Source organism: Ylistrum balloti, unplaced genomic scaffold (assembly GCF_031769215.1).
Source record: "Ylistrum balloti isolate Yb309-2 unplaced genomic scaffold, AGI_CSIRO_Ybal_v1 Utg371758, whole genome shotgun sequence".
Classification (NCBI taxonomy): Eukaryota; Metazoa; Mollusca; class Bivalvia; order Pectinida; family Pectinidae; genus Ylistrum; species Ylistrum balloti.
In genome coordinates this window covers 25218-42391 of record NW_026782880.1, presented here as the reverse complement: position 1 = coordinate 42391, position 17174 = coordinate 25218, and the positions used below count along the sequence as shown (strand labels likewise).

Below are 17174 nucleotides of genomic sequence, written 5' to 3'. Positions count from 1 at the left end.
ACGATGAGTGTAGGTTAGCCAAAAAACTCAAAAAGAATAGCGAAAGGAAATGGAGGGCAAATAAAAATAGTGAACTATTAAAAACAGAGTACACAAGATGCAAAACAAACTTCAATAACATCATTCAAAACGCCAAAAACAATCATTGGCAAGAGTTTTGTACATCTTTAAATAACAAAACTAATTTGAAAAACGTTTGGTCAAAGGTCAAAGCTATACAGGGAATAAGTAGATCAGAAATCCCTATACTAGGTAAGAACAACATTACCGATAAGGAAAAGGCAGATACTCTAGCTAAACAATATCAAAAGGCTAGTAGTAATGATAATTTGACCCCTGAATTCAAACTAAATAAAGTTCACAATCAAGTCACCATTGATAATGAAATCAAAGACCCAGGCCCTAACACCGGTGATCTCAACTGCCCATTCACAATCACAGAATACAAACAAGCACTACAGAACAAGAGAAACACGTCCCCGGGCGATGATAATATTTCATACAACATACTCAAACACTGTCCGGACAACATCACAGACATCATACTCCTTTTTTACAACCACATATGGGACACAGGTATAATACCTGAATCTTGGAAAAATGCCATTGTTATACCTATACTAAAACCAGGTAAAAATCCACAAGAACCTGCATCATATAGGCCCATAGCTCTAACCTCACACCTGTGTAAGGTCATGGAAACTATGGTAAACAATAGGCTAGTACACTCATTAGAAAGATCAGGTATCATAAACGAGGAACAGAGCGGATTCCGTAAGGGTAGATCGACATTAGACCCACTACTACGACTCACTTCAGAGATAAAAAAAGGTTTTAACCTCAAACAAAACACTCTAGCTGTCTTCTTAGATCTGGAAAAAGCTTATGATCTCATTTGGCATGACGGACTTCTGGTCTCACTAAAAAAATTCGGCATAACTGGTAACATCTTCAAATTCGTCAACAGTTTCCTTAAAAACCGTAAAATTCAAGTTAGGATCCATAACACTCTTTCGGATCAACTTGAACTAGACAACGGTGTAGCACAAGGCAGCGTTATTTCTCCAACACTCTTTAATATTTACATCAACACACTGTCAGATACGCTAAACAACAACACCAAGTTAGCGCAATTTGCAGATGATGGGTGTATCTGGAGTACAGGAAAAAACATTAGATATCTAACCAAACATATCCAAAAAAATCTTACAGCAATTAATGAGTGGGCCAATAAGTGGGGTTTTAAACCATCTAAACAAAAAACTGTAGCAATGTATTTCTCTAGAAGTAGAACACTACCAGAACTATACCTAGGCCAGACCAAATTAAAATTTGAAAAACAAGTTAGGTATTTAGGCATGATAATCGATCACAAACTCACATGGAGTAAACATATTCAATATGTAAAGGAATCATGCCAAAAGGCAATTAACACCATGAGGTATATTTCTGGTTGTAAATTTGGCGCCAATAAAACAACTCAATTAATGTTATATAAGGCCTTAGTTAGATCAAGGTTAGATTACGGGTGCCAGGTATATAATATAGCTAGTGACACAGTATTAAAACATCTAGATGTAATACAACACACAGCCTTAAGGGTAGCGCTAAGGGCCATCAAAAACACCAACAGCAATAGTTTACTAGCAGAGGCCGGCGAAACAACATTAACACTTAGGCGAGAAAACCTTACTCTAAAATACTGGGCTAGAACCCAAAATCATGGGGATAGGTTCTTACTAAACAAAGCAATACAAAATAGTGAAATACCTGTTACCAACATCAGGGCTCCCTATCCTTCAGAAATACTTAGATTAAAACAGAAATATGGTTTAGAAGGTGTCAAGATCTCCCGCAAACAAGATTTCCAAGTCCCGTGGTTAAAAACATCACCAAACGTATCGCTATTACTGCATAAGACGTTAGATAAACACCACGACCCGATAGGCGCAAAACACCTAGCATTAGAGTTGATAGATAAGAAATATTACAACTTCGTTAAATTTTATACCGATGGCTCTAAAAATCCAACCAATGATAGAGTAGGGATAGGTATATATAACGATACATATAACATCAGAAAATCTCTCCGACTAAGTGACAGAGCCTCGGTCTACACAGCTGAACTCATGGCTATTCAAATAGCATTACTAGGTATTAAGAAAAACCACACCAAATTTGAACGAGTAGTCATTCTTTCGGACTCCCTCAGCTCCTTACAATCCTTGACAACTGGAAATAGCAGTAGACCTAAACTGCTTAATGCAATTCATTATATGATCACCGAGATCGATCAATTAGGAATAGATCTAAAATTCGAATGGATTCCATCTCATGTCGACATTTTAGGTAACGAGATAGCAGATCAACTCGCTAGAGCAGCCTTAGGGTCACGTGATGTTCATCTAAATATAGACTTGAGTGTATCAGAGGTCGTCAGTATAATCAATGACAAAACTCAATTGATAAGGCAGGAAAATTGGTCGAAATTAACTAATAACTGGCTCTATTCCATCGAGAGCAATGTTAAGATCCAACCTCAGTTATATAGTTATAATAAAGTAGAGGATACTGTTATCACTAGACTTCGATTAGGCTACACCAAACTCGGTCATAACATCAACCGTATTAAAAAGGAAGTCAGTCCATATTGTCCAAACTGTGGTGAACCGGAAACCATAGAACACATTCTGTTCGAATGCACCACCCATGACAACTTTAGATCAGTTTTCCAAAACCAAATTGAGCATATAGACAATATGAAATTCGATTCCAAAACGGTACTCAACCCTCCAAAACAACATAGAAAATATGTATTCGACCAATTAACCTCCTATCTAACGGATATTGATTATATTGATAAAATCTAGGAAAGCGATATAATTATATATATATATATATATATATATAAAAAAAAAAAAAATCAAAAAACACACACACACACACGCAATATACGCAATTATGAGTCCACGTCCAGTATAGAATAAAAACACAAATAGGTACTACTTGTAGATCGTACAACCACTGCTTACTATAACTGGATAAACAGTGGACGTATTCGAATCTACATGTCCCCAATGGGTGGTCAGTAACCTATGGTAGGTAGGGAAACCAGGATACACAGCCCTCTGTAATTGACTTTACAGGGAGGTGTATTCAACACTGGACACAGGACTATAATTTCACCACCTCACACATACCAACAATACCCTTTAATACATGCCAATAACACACACCACATCCCTTAGCAGGGGACATTGTAAAAAAAAAAAAAAAAAACATTAACATTCCCCCCCCCCCCATTTTTTTTTTTTTTTTTTTACCCACAACACCACATACATACACAAAAACATCTCCTACATAAATACAACATACACTGGGCCGAAACCCAAAGCCAACAACCATTACAAAATCTCTTCCACTCTACCTCCTTCCACCTTTTAATATACAAATCCCTGTTCTAGTAGGGTAGACATGTAGACGATTATACACAGTAATCTACAGTCTCCCGAACGACATCGATTGTATAATAATTCACATTTATTCTCACTAATCCCAAAAATCTACGCTAACCCAATTCCAGCACATTCTTTACATCACCCCATCACATCCACTCTCATAACTGAACTTAATAACACAGTTCCCCACTTTTAAAATCCACTCTAGACCAGCATGACTAACCTTGTCAAATGGTGGCTAGTAATCCCATCTACAAATAACAAACCTACACCAGCTAACAAGCTAAACCTATTTTCCAATTTCCGACTTTCCCATACACTCTCTCCCGCTATCTTCTAAAACTTCTTGTCCTTCGGAAGGGACGTTAAACGGGGGTCCGGTGTACAGTGAGTCACGCCGTGCACGTTAAAGAACCTCTGCTGGTTTTCGAAAAAGAGAAGGCTAACTGCTAGCCGCCACAGAGCATAGGTTTATATTAGGGAAATATAAAGTGAGACTAGAGTAGGACTAGGCGTTTCTGTGACAGTCCAAAATTTCCCCAGTTTTTTTTTTTTTTTCTTTAGACGTTAGGGTATAGATTTAGTCAGATCTGTCCTCCCCATATTAGACCTGTTTGGTGATTACTAAAAAGCGAAATTGCACACCCTAAAGCCTCGGCCCTACCAGCCCCCTCCCCCTTAGTGTCCTAGGCTCGGTTATAACCGGAACAAGGACGTTAAGCTAAAAAAAAAAACCAGGTATTTAAAGTTGAAGATCCTGAGGTACCTGTCACCAGAGAAGAGAGACCAGCTCTGACCAGAAGACTGACCACCCAGGAATTTCAGCTGATCACCAAGCCCAGTCCTGACGGCCTTTCCCTGGTAACAACAGATACTGGAGACAGACCTTGTCCAACATGGATACTACGGCCGGCAACTGTTACAGCTGAAGAATCCAACTCTGAGCCTGTAATAGAAGGAAACCGGATCATCGACATAGTGTTGATGGTGAAAATGTGGAACACCATCATCAGACTTCACGCCGGACAACCAAACACTACATCATGCATGGTACCGGAGTTTGAACTGGACACCGAGCGGAAAAGGGCTCTGGGATGGAGTTGTGCTGTCCGATGTAATAAATGCCAGAACAGATCTCCACTGTACAAACTACATAGAGAGGCAGACACGGATAAGCCCGGACCAAAGCCAGCCCTTGTCAACAAGTACCTGCCTTCAGCTTTGTGTGGCCAGGCTGTCAGCACCAAAGGAGCCACGTTACTTCTCGGACACCTGAATATACCTGCAGGAGCCAAGAGTGGAGTGCAGCGACAGGCAAATCAAGTGTCCAAGGACATTACTGCCCTCAACAAAAAGGACATGTCCGAGAAGACCAGACTGGTGGTGGAGGCCAACACCCTGAGAGGAGATGATTCCCCGAGCACCATCGGACTAGCTGTGGATGGGCGGTACAACAGCACATCATTTGGAAGTGCTAAGAAGCCAGGGATGAATGCCTCACAGGGGTTAAGTCTGGGTATCGAGACATCTACCCCTAAGAAGTGGATACTTGGACGTGCCCTCCACAACAAACTTTGCTGGACAGGAGCTTGGCTGAGAGGGAAAGGATATGATGTCACCTGATCACTGTGTCATTAGGTTTGAATACAACTGCTTCTTCAATCAAGTAGGGAGGTCAAACATAAACTTAATCAACTCAGCTCAGAGGAAATATATCAACGCCACCACCAATACAAACCTGCTGTCAAGAAAAGAAGTATGTTGTTGTTAGCAGAACAGCACAAGCAGCATGCGAAAAGGTCCAGGTCCGCTCGGAAGTCTGACTACAGGAGAGGTCAGCTAGATCCCAACATCCATCCATGTAGGGGAGACAACCGACCTCAGGACCACCTGTATTGAGAAGAAGAGGTGACAACAAATTTATTAGAGACATGTCAACAATCAGAAAAAAAAACACAAAATAATGTAACAACAACAGCAACAACAACAACAAAATATATGACTACCTAATGAGGGAACCTCCACGTGGTGGTAGTCGGACAATGTTGTATACATCAGTGTACAATAGCTAATACCCTCAAATCAATAAAAACTCAATTACATTTTCAAATTCAACATGCAGTCACTGAACCCTAAATGACCATAACACACATTTGAATTTAAACAGTACTGCCTGTTATTATTTACAAAATGAGGTTCTGAACTTATGTGCTCTACATTTAAACATAAACTATTATGACAGAGATGGGAACAGTCCAGATCACTTGACAATTCTAAATTTTCAGAAAAACAAATAAAAGCAAGTCTGTGTGCATGTTTCTTTTTCCATTTTAAATCACTGGGGTCCTTAAATGACAGAATTCCATATTTCCCTGTCCTTGTTACAGGTCCAATCCAAATCCTACACAAGCCATTATCTGGGCTAACCACAGAATTTTCTAAGATCTTGTACTTGTATAATTTGAAAAAAATCCTCCATCTTAACTTTTAAAAATCTGGCGTAGGAATACACAAGAACACAAATATGCTAATTTGATGTTATTTATAGATGTCCTGATCACTCCAGAAAATAAAGTTTAAAAATTTTCTAAAAATTTAATTTAATTAAAATTTTAATTATAATCGAAGTGATGAATTAAAAATTATTTCACTACCTAATCAGTCATGAAATATAGAACAACCATGCCAATTTGTATGAGAATCGGTCAAAAAATGTGGGTATGAGAAATAAAAACATGGATTTTTAGGCATGTCATTAAGGACTAAGACCACAATTAATTTCACTATATGTTTCATTGTAACATTAAAATTCATAACTAAGTCCCAAAGTTTCATCTGCAAATTTCCATTTCACCTGGCCAAGATCAACATCTGAGAAGCAAAATGTAAAAGTTTCAACCCATCATGTTGGGCATTTTCTGGAGATATACCTCCATATGTGTCACCAACGTCAATTATATACATCCGGGTCAGGGGTAAAGGTGAAAACAGGACTTTTTACACCGGATCCTGCAGCACAAAATACATGTTCAATATGAATGATTTACACACTGACAGCTAGATTATCATCTCTATAACACATCTACAGCAAATTTATAGGCAAACATCCAATTCAAAGAGGCATATTATTTTTTTCCCAAATATACATACATTTTTTAGGGACTTCATTCGTGGGTACTGAACCCGGAAGTATTTAATTGTGGTCTTAGTCCTATTATAGGACACTTTTTTTTTTAAAATTTAAAAAAAAATATTTTCATCAACTGTGAGCTATTTCAAACATTTCGGCGTAAACAGAATCAGCGTAGGTCAAATAAAACAGGAGTTATGAAGAATTGAAAAACCCCTCTCAGACTGAGATTTTAACTCAGCTTTACATACACTTTGCTGTACATATCACAGACACCAAGCGTCAGGAAAAATGAAACAGATTTTGCAATTATTAAGATATTTCAGTTCTGTAAATTGGTATATAAACTTGAATAATTCCTACATATACCTATACAAAAAAGTTTTTCAATTTCAAATTACAACTTCATTTTTTTTTGTAGAATTTAAATTTTTTTTTTAAATTACCAAATTTTAATATTAACTGAACATTTAATCTGCTTTAAAGCATTTTTCAGCTTTGATTTGGACATGAAATAATCAATAGATAACAGTGAAGACTTGCAGTAAACAATCACAGTGAATGACACCCACTGGACTAACTAACAGCCACATGTATACATACAAAGACTACCCATGCCAAAGGCAGGGGAGGGGGGGGGGGTGTTCTCTTTGGGCCTTTATGTTTACTTTTGGGGCTCTCCCTGTCTCTGAAACACCTTTGATGTTATATTATCAAACAGGCAATGATGTGTATATCACAATGACCAATCAAATGGTCAGCTTCAGTTTGATTTTTGTATTCTTAATACATCTGACTACTTCTGACTGACCACTGCTGACCACACTGCTGACCACTACTGACCATTACTGACCATTACCAATATGAAGGGAGACAGAAAGAGAAGGAACAATTATTTCAAGCCTGGAAATGTTCCAAAGAATAAGGGCCAGGTATTTAAAGTTGAAGATCCTGAGGTACCTGTCACCAGAGAAGAGAGACCAGCTCTGACCAGAAGACTGACCACCCAGGAATTTCAGCTGATCACCAAGCCCAGTCCTGACGGCCTTTCCCTGGTAACAACAGATACTGGAGACAGACCTTGTCCAACATGGATACTACGGCCGGCAACTGTTACAGCTGAAGAATCCAACTCTGAGCCTGTAATAGAAGGAAACCGGATCATCGACATAGTGTTGATGGTGAAAATGTGGAACACCATCATCAGACTTCACGCCGGACAACCAAACACTACATCATGCATGGTACCGGAGTTTGAACTGGACACCGAGCGGAAAAGGGCTCTGGGATGGAGTTGTGCTGTCCGATGTAATAAATGCCAGAACAGATCTCCACTGTACAAACTACATAGAGAGGCAGACACGGATAAGCCCGGACCAAAGCCAGCCCTTGTCAACAAGTACCTGCCTTCAGCTTTGTGTGGCCAGGCTGTCAGCACCAAAGGAGCCACGTTACTTCTCGGACACCTGAATATACCTGCAGGAGCCAAGAGTGGAGTGCAGCGACAGGCAAATCAAGTGTCCAAGGACATTACTGCCCTCAACAAAAAGGACATGTCCGAGAAGACCAGACTGGTGGTGGAGGCCAACACCCTGAGAGGAGATGATTCCCCGAGCACCATCGGACTAGCTGTGGATGGGCGGTACAACAGCACATCATTTGGAAGTGCTAAGAAGCCAGGGATGAATGCCTCACAGGGGTTAAGTCTGGGTATCGAGACATCTACCCCTAAGAAGTGGATACTTGGACGTGCCCTCCACAACAAACTTTGCTGGACAGGAGCTTGGCTGAGAGGGAAAGGATATGATGTCACCTGATCACTGTGTCATTAGGTTTGAATACAACTGCTTCTTCAATCAAGTAGGGAGGTCAAACATAAACTTAATCAACTCAGCTCAGAGGAAATATATCAACGCCACCACCAATACAAACCTGCTGTCAAGAAAAGAAGTATGTTGTTGTTAGCAGAACAGCACAAGCAGCATGCGAAAAGGTCCAGGTCCGCTCGGAAGTCTGACTACAGGAGAGGTCAGCTAGATCCCAACATCCATCCATGTAGGGGAGACAACCGACCTCAGGACCACCTGTATTGAGAAGAAGAGGTGACAACAAATTTATTAGAGACATGTCAACAATCAGAAAAAAAAACACAAAATAATGTAACAACAACAGCAACAACAACAACAAAATATATGACTACCTAATGAGGGAACCTCCACGTGGTGGTAGTCGGACAATGTTGTATACATCAGTGTACAATAGCTAATACCCTCAAATCAATAAAAACTCAATTACATTTTCAAATTCAACATGCAGTCACTGAACCCTAAATGACCATAACACACATTTGAATTTAAACAGTACTGCCTGTTATTATTTACAAAATGAGGTTCTGAACTTATGTGCTCTACATTTAAACATAAACTATTATGACAGAGATGGGAACAGTCCAGATCACTTGACAATTCTAAATTTTCAGAAAAACAAATAAAAGCAAGTCTGTGTGCATGTTTCTTTTTCCATTTTAAATCACTGGGGTCCTTAAATGACAGAATTCCATATTTCCCTGTCCTTGTTACAGGTCCAATCCAAATCCTACACAAGCCATTATCTGGGCTAACCACAGAATTTTCTAAGATCTTGTACTTGTATAATTTGAAAAAAATCCTCCATCTTAACTTTTAAAAATCTGGCGTAGGAATACACAAGAACACAAATATGCTAATTTGATGTTATTTATAGATGTCCTGATCACTCCAGAAAATAAAGTTTAAAAATTTTCTAAAAATTTAATTTAATTAAAATTTTAATTATAATCGAAGTGATGAATTAAGAATTATTTCACTACCTAATCAGTCATGAAATATAGAACAACCATGCCAATTTGTATGAGAATCGGTCAAAAAATGTGGGTATGAGAAATAAAAACATGGATTTTTAGGCATGTCATTAAAGGACACTTTTTTTTTTAAAATTTAAAAAAAAATATTTTCATCAACTGTGAGCTATTTCAAACATTTCGGCGTAAACAGAATCAGCGTAGGTCAAATAAAACAGGAGTTATGAAGAATTGAAAAACCCCTCTCAGACAGATTTTAACTCAGCTTTACATACACTTTGCTGTACATATCACAGACACCAAGCGTCAGGAAAAATGAAACAGATTTTGCAATTATTAAGATATTTCAGTTCTGTAAATTGGTATATAAACTTGAATAATTCCTACATATACCTATACAAAAAAGTTTTTCAATTTCAAATTACAACTTCATTTTTTTTTGTAGAATTTAAATTTTTTTTTTTTAAATTACCAAATTTTAATATTAACTGAACATTTAATCTGCTTTAAAGCATTTTTCAGCTTTGATTTGGACATGAAATAATCAATAGATAACAGTGAAGACTTGCAGTAAACAATCACAGTGAATGACACCCACTGGACTAACTAACAGCCACATGTATACATACAAAGACTACCCATGCCAAAGGCAGGGGAGGGGGGGGGGTGTTCTCTTTGGGCCTTTATGTTTACTTTTGGGGCTCTCCCTGTCTCTGAAACACCTTTGATGTTATATTATCAAACAGGCAATGATGTGTATATCACAATGACCAATCAAATGGTCAGCTTCAGTTTGATTTTTGTATTCTTAATACATCTGACTACTTCTGACTGACCACTGCTGACCACACTGCTGACCACTACTGACCATTACTGACCATTACCAATATGAAGGGAGACAGAAAGAGAAGGAACAATCATTTCAAGCCTGGAAATGTTCCAAAGAATAAGGGCCAGGTATTTAAAGTTGAAGATCCTGAGGTACCTGTCACCAGAGAAGAGAGACCAGCTCTGACCAGAAGACTGACCACCCAGGAATTTCAGCTGATCACCAAGCCCAGTCCTGACGGCCTTTCCCTGGTAACAACAGATACTGGAGACAGACCTTGTCCAACATGGATACTACGGCCGGCAACTGTTACAGCTGAAGAATCCAACTCTGAGCCTGTAATAGAAGGAAACCGGATCATCGACATAGTGTTGATGGTGAAAATGTGGAACACCATCATCAGACTTCACGCCGGACAACCAAACACTACATCATGCATGGTACCGGAGTTTGAACTGGACACCGAGCGGAAAAGGGCTCTGGGATGGAGTTGTGCTGTCCGATGTAATAAATGCCAGAACAGATCTCCACTGTACAAACTACATAGAGAGGCAGACACGGATAAGCCCGGACCAAAGCCAGCCCTTGTCAACAAGTACCTGCCTTCAGCTTTGTGTGGCCAGGCTGTCAGCACCAAAGGAGCCACGTTACTTCTCGGACACCTGAATATACCTGCAGGAGCCAAGAGTGGAGTGCAGCGACAGGCAAATCAAGTGTCCAAGGACATTACTGCCCTCAACAAAAAGGACATGTCCGAGAAGACCAGACTGGTGGTGGAGGCCAACACCCTGAGAGGAGATGATTCCCCGAGCACCATCGGACTAGCTGTGGATGGGCGGTACAACAGCACATCATTTGGAAGTGCTAAGAAGCCAGGGATGAATGCCTCACAGGGGTTAAGTCTGGGTATCGAGACATCTACCCCTAAGAAGTGGATACTTGGACGTGCCCTCCACAACAAACTTTGCTGGACAGGAGCTTGGCTGAGAGGGAAAGAATATGATGTCACCTGATCACTGTGTCATTAGGTTTGAATACAACTGCTTCTTCAATCAAGTAGGGAGGTCAAACATAAACTTAATCAACTCAGCTCAGAGGAAATATATCAACGCCACCACCAATACAAACCTGCTGTCAAGAAAAGAAGTATGTTGTTGTTAGCAGAACAGCACAAGCAGCATGCGAAAAGGTCCAGGTCCGCTCGGAAGTCTGACTACAGGAGAGGTCAGCTAGATCCCAACATCCATCCATGTAGGGGAGACAACCGACCTCAGGACCACCTGTATTGAGAAGAAGAGGCGACAACAAATTTATTAGAGACATGTCAACAATCAGAAAAAAAAACACAAAATAATGTAACAACAACAGCAACAACAACAACAAAATATATGACTACCTAATGAGGGAACCTCCACGTGGTGGTAGTCGGACAATGTTGTATACATCAGTGTACAATAGCTAATACCCTCAAATCAATAAAAACTCAATTACATTTTCAAATTCAACATGCAGTCACTGAACCCTAAATGACCATAACACACATTTGAATTTAAACAGTACTGCCTGTTATTATTTACAAAATGAGGTTCTGAACTTATGTGCTCTACATTTAAACATAAACTATTATGACAGAGATGGGAACAGTCCAGATCACTTGACAATTCTAAATTTTCAGAAAAACAAATAAAAGCAAGTCTGTGTGCATGTTTCTTTTTCCATTTTAAATCACTGGGGTCCTTAAATGACAGAATTCCATATTTCCCTGTCCTTGTTACAGGTCCAATCCAAATCCTACACAAGCCATTATCTGGGCTAACCACAGAATTTTCTAAGATCTTGTACTTGTATAATTTGAAAAAAATCCTCCATCTTAACTTTTAAAAATCTGGCGTAGGAATACACAAGAACACAAATATGCTAATTTGATGTTATTTATAGATGTCCTGATCACTCCAGAAAATAAAGTTTAAAAATTTTCTAAAAATTTAATTTAATTAAAATTTTAATTATAATCGAAGTGATGAATTAAGAATTATTTCACTACCTAATCAGTCATGAAATATAGAACAACCATGCCAATTTGTATGAGAATCGGTCAAAAAATGTGGGTATGAGAAATAAAAACATGGATTTTTAGGCATGTCATTAAAGGACACTTTTTTTTTTTTAAATTTAAAAAAAAATATTTTCATCAACTGTGAGCTATTTCAAACATTTCGGCGTAAACAGAATCAGCGTAGGTCAAATAAAACAGGAGTTATGAAGAATTGAAAAACCCCTCTCAGACTGAGATTTTAACTCAGCTTTACATACACTTTGCTGTACATATCACAGACACCAAGCGTCAGGAAAAATGAAACAGATTTTGCAATTATTAAGATATTTCAGTTCTGTAAATTGGTATATAAACTTGAATAATTCCTACATATACCTATACAAAAAAGTTTTTCAATTTCAAATTACAACTTCATTTTTTTTTGTAGAATTTAAATTTTTTTTTAAATTACCAAATTTTAATATTAACTGAACATTTAATCTGCTTTAAAGCATTTTTCAGCTTTGATTTGGACATGAAATAATCAATAGATAACAGTGAAGACTTGCAGTAAACAATCACAGTGAATGACACCCACTGGACTAACTAACAGCCACATGTATACATACAAAGACTATCCATGCCAAAGGCAGGGGAGGGGGGGGGGTGTTCTCTTTGGGCCTTTATGTTTACTTTTGGGGCTCTCCCTGTCTCTGAAACACCTTTGATGTTATATTATCAAACAGGCAATGATGTGTATATCACAATGACCAATCAAGTGGTCAGCTTCAGTTTGAATTTTGTATTCTTAATACATCTGACTACTTCTGACTGACCACTGCTGACCACTACCGACCATTACTGACCATTACCAATATGAAGGGAGACAGAAAGAGAAGGAACAATTATTTCAAGCCTGGAAATGTTCCAAAGAATAAGGGCCAGTTATTTAAAGTTGAAGATCCTGAGGTACCTGTCACCAGAGAAGAGAGACCAGCTCTGACCAGAAGACTGACCACCCAGGAATTTCAGCTGATCACCAAGCCCAGTCCTGACGGCCTTTCCCTGGTAACAACAGATACTGGAGACAGACCTTGTCCAACACAGATACTACGGCCGGCAACTGTTACAGCTGAAGAATCCAACTCTGAGCCTGTAATAGAAGGAAACCAGATCATCGACATAGTGTTGATGGTGAAAATGTGGAACGACATCATCAGACTTCACGCCGGACAACCAAACACTACATCATGCATGGTACCGGAGTTTGAACTGGACACCGAGCGGAAAAGGGCTCTGGGATGGAGTTGTGCTGTCCGATGTAATAAATGCCAGTACAGATCTCCACTGTACAAACTACATAGAGAGGCAGACACGGATAAGCCCGGACCAAAGCCAGCCCTTGTCAACAAGTACCTGCCTTCAGCTTTGTGTGGCCAGGCTGTCAGCACCAAAGGAGCCACGTTACTTCTCGGACACCTGAATATACCTGCAGGAGCCAAGAGTGGAGTGCAGCGACAGGCAAATCAAGTGTCCAAGGACATTACTGCCCTCAACAAAAAGGACATGTCCGAGAAGACCAGACTGGTGGTGGAGGCCAACACCCTGAGAGGAGATGATTCCCCGAGCACCATCGGACTAGCTGTGGATGGGCGGTACAACAGCACATCATTTGGAAGTGCTAAGAAGCCAGGGATGAATGCCTCACAGGGGTTAAGTCTGGGTATCGAGACATCTACCCCTAAGAAGTGGATACTTGGACGTGCCCTCCACAACAAACTTTGCTGGACAGGAGCTTGGCTGAGAGGGAAAGGATATGATGTCACCTGATCACTGTGTCATTAGGTTTGAATACAACTGCTTCTTCAATCAAGTAGGGAGGTCAAACATAACTTAATCAACTCAGCTCAGAGGAAATATATCAACGCCACCACCAATACAAACCTGCTGTCAAGAAAAGAAGTATGTTGTTGTTAGCAGAACAGCACAAGCAGCATGCGAAAAGGTCCAGGTCCGCTCGGAAGTCTGACTACAGGAGAGGTCAGCTAGATCCCAACATCCATCCATGTAGGGGAGACAACCGACCTCAGGACCACCTGTATTGAGAAGAAGAGGTGACAACAAATTTATTAGAGACATGTCAACAATCAGAAAAAAAACACAAAATAATGTAACAACAACAGCAACAACAACAACAAAATATATGACTACCTAATGAGGGAACCTCCACGTGGTGGTAGTCGGACAATGTTGTATACATCAGTGTACAATAGCTAATACCCTCAAATCAATAAAAACTCAATTACATTTTCAAATTCAACATGCAGTCACTGAACCCTAAATGACCATAACACACATTTGAATTTAAACAGTACTGCCTGTTATTATTTACAAAATGAGGTTCTGAACTTATGTGCTCTACATTTAAACATAAACTATTATGACAGAGATGGGAACAGTCCAGATCACTTGACAATTCTAAATTTTCAGAAAAACAAATAAAAGCAAGTCTGTGTGCATGTTTCTTTTTCCATTTTAAATCACTGGGGTCCTTAAATGACAGAATTCCATATTTCCCTGTCCTTGTTACAGGTCCAATCCAAATCCTACACAAGCCATTATCTGGGCTAACCACAGAATTTTCTAAGATCTTGTACTTGTATAATTTGAAAAAAATCCTCCATCTTAACTTTTAAAAATCTGGCGTAGGAATACACAAGAACACAAATATGCTAATTTGATGTTATTTATAGATGTCCTGATCACTCCAGAAAATAAAGTTTAAAAATTTTCTAAAAATTTAATTTAATTAAAATTTTAATTATAATCGAAGTGATGAATTAAAAATTATTTCACTACCTAATCAGTCATGAAATATAGAACAACCATGCCAATTTGTATGAGAATCGGTCAAAAAATGTGGGTATGAGAAATAAAAACATGGATTTTTAGGCATGTCATTAAGGACTAAGACCACAATTAATTTCACTATATGTTTCATTGTAACATTAAAATTCATAACTAAGTCCCAAAGTTTCATCTGCAAATTTCCATTTCACCTGGCCAAGATCAACATCTGAGAAGCAAAATGTAAAAGTTTCAACCCATCATGTTGGGCATTTTCTGGAGATATACCTCCATATGTGTCACCAACGTCAATTATATACATCCGGGTCAGGGGTAAAGGTGAAAACAGGACTTTTTACACCGGATCCTGCAGCACAAAATACATGTTCAATATGAATGATTTACACACTGACAGTTAGATTATCATCTCTATAACACATCTACATCAAATTTATAGGCAAAAATCTAATTCAAAGAGGCATATTATTTTTTTCCCTAACATACATACATTTTTTAGGGACTTCATTCGTGGGTACTGAACCCGGAAGTATTTAATTGTGGTCTTAGTCCTATTATAGGACACTTTTTTTTTTTTAAATTTAAAAAAAAATATTTTCATCAACTGTGAGCTATTTCAAACATTTCGGCGTAAACAGAATCAGCGTAGGTCAAATAAAACAGGAGTTATGAAGAATTGAAAAACCCCTCTCAGACTGAGATTTTAACTCAGCTTTACATACACTTTGCTGTACATATCACAGACACCAAGCGTGAGGAAAAATGAAACAGATTTTGCAATTATTAAGATATTTCAGTTCTGTAAATTGGTATATAAACTTGAATAATTCCTACATATACCTATACAAAAAAGTTTTTCAATTTCAAATTACAACTTCATTTTTTTTCGTAGAATTTTAATTTTTTTTTAAATTACCAAATTTTAATATTAACTGAACATTTAATCTGCTTTAAAGCATTTTTCAGCTTTGATTTGGACATGAAATAATCAATAGATAACAGTGAAGACTTGCAGTAAACAATCACAGTGAATGACACCCACTGGACTAACTAACAGCCACATGTATACATACAAAGACTATCCATGCCAAAGGCAGGGGAGGGTGGGGGGGGGTTCTCTTTGGGCTTTGGGCCTTTATGTTTACTTTTGGGGCTCTCCCTGTCTCTGAAACACCTTTGATGTTATATTATCAAACAGGCAATGATGTGTATATCACAATGACCAATCAAGTGGTCAGCTTCAGTTTGAATTTTGTATTCTTAATACATCTGACTACTTCTGACTGACCACTGCTGACCACTACTGACCATTACTGACCATTACCAATATGAAGGGAGACAGAAAGAGAAGGAACAATTATTTCAAGCCTGGAAATGTTCCAAAGAATAAGGGCCAGGTATTTAAAGTTGAAGATCCTGAGGTACCTGTCACCAGAGAAGAGAGACCAGCTCTGACCAGAAGACTGACCACCCAGGAATTTCAGCTGATCACCAAGCCCAGTCCTGACGGCCTTTCCCTGGTAACAACAGATACTGGAGACAGACCTTGTCCAACACGGATACTACGGCCGGCAACTGTTACAGCTGAAGAATCCAACTCTGAGCCTGTAATAGAAGGAAACCGGATCATCGACATAGTGTTGATGGTGAAAATGTGGAACGACATCATCAGACTTCACGCCGGACAACCAAACACTACATCATGCATGGTACCGGAGTTTGAACTGGACACCGAGCGGAAAAGGGCTCTGGGATGGAGTTGTGCTGTCCGATGTAATAAATGCCAGTACAGATCTCCACTGTACAAACTACATAGAGAGGCAGACACGGATAAGCCCGGACCAAAGCCAGCCCTTGTCAACAAGTACCTGCCTTCAGCTTTGTGTGGCCAGGCTGTCAGCACCAAAGGAGCCACGTTACTTCTCGGACACCTGAATATACCTGCAGGAGCCAAGAGTGGAGTGCAGCGACAGGCAAATCAAGTGTCCAAGGACATTACTGCCCTCAACAAAAAGGAC

At 39.1% G+C, this 17174-nt stretch overlaps 1 protein-coding gene across 1 annotated transcript; it reads left to right on the top strand.

Annotated features, from left to right (window-relative positions):
- Positions 1 to 2129: 2129 nt before the first annotated feature.
- On the top strand, positions 2130 to 2870 carry LOC132563523 (uncharacterized). The gene has a single exon (XM_060228267.1). It carries the CDS (start codon positions 2130 to 2132, stop codon positions 2868 to 2870), a length of 741 nt encoding a protein of 246 aa, XP_060084250.1.
- Positions 2871 to 17174: the final 14304 nt, after the last annotated feature.

Bases quoted from the DNA above. Each gene is read 5' to 3' on its own strand.
- LOC132563523 (XM_060228267.1), top strand. From the start codon at position 2,130: ATGGCTATTCAAATAGCATTACTAGGTATTAAGAAAAACCACACCAAA.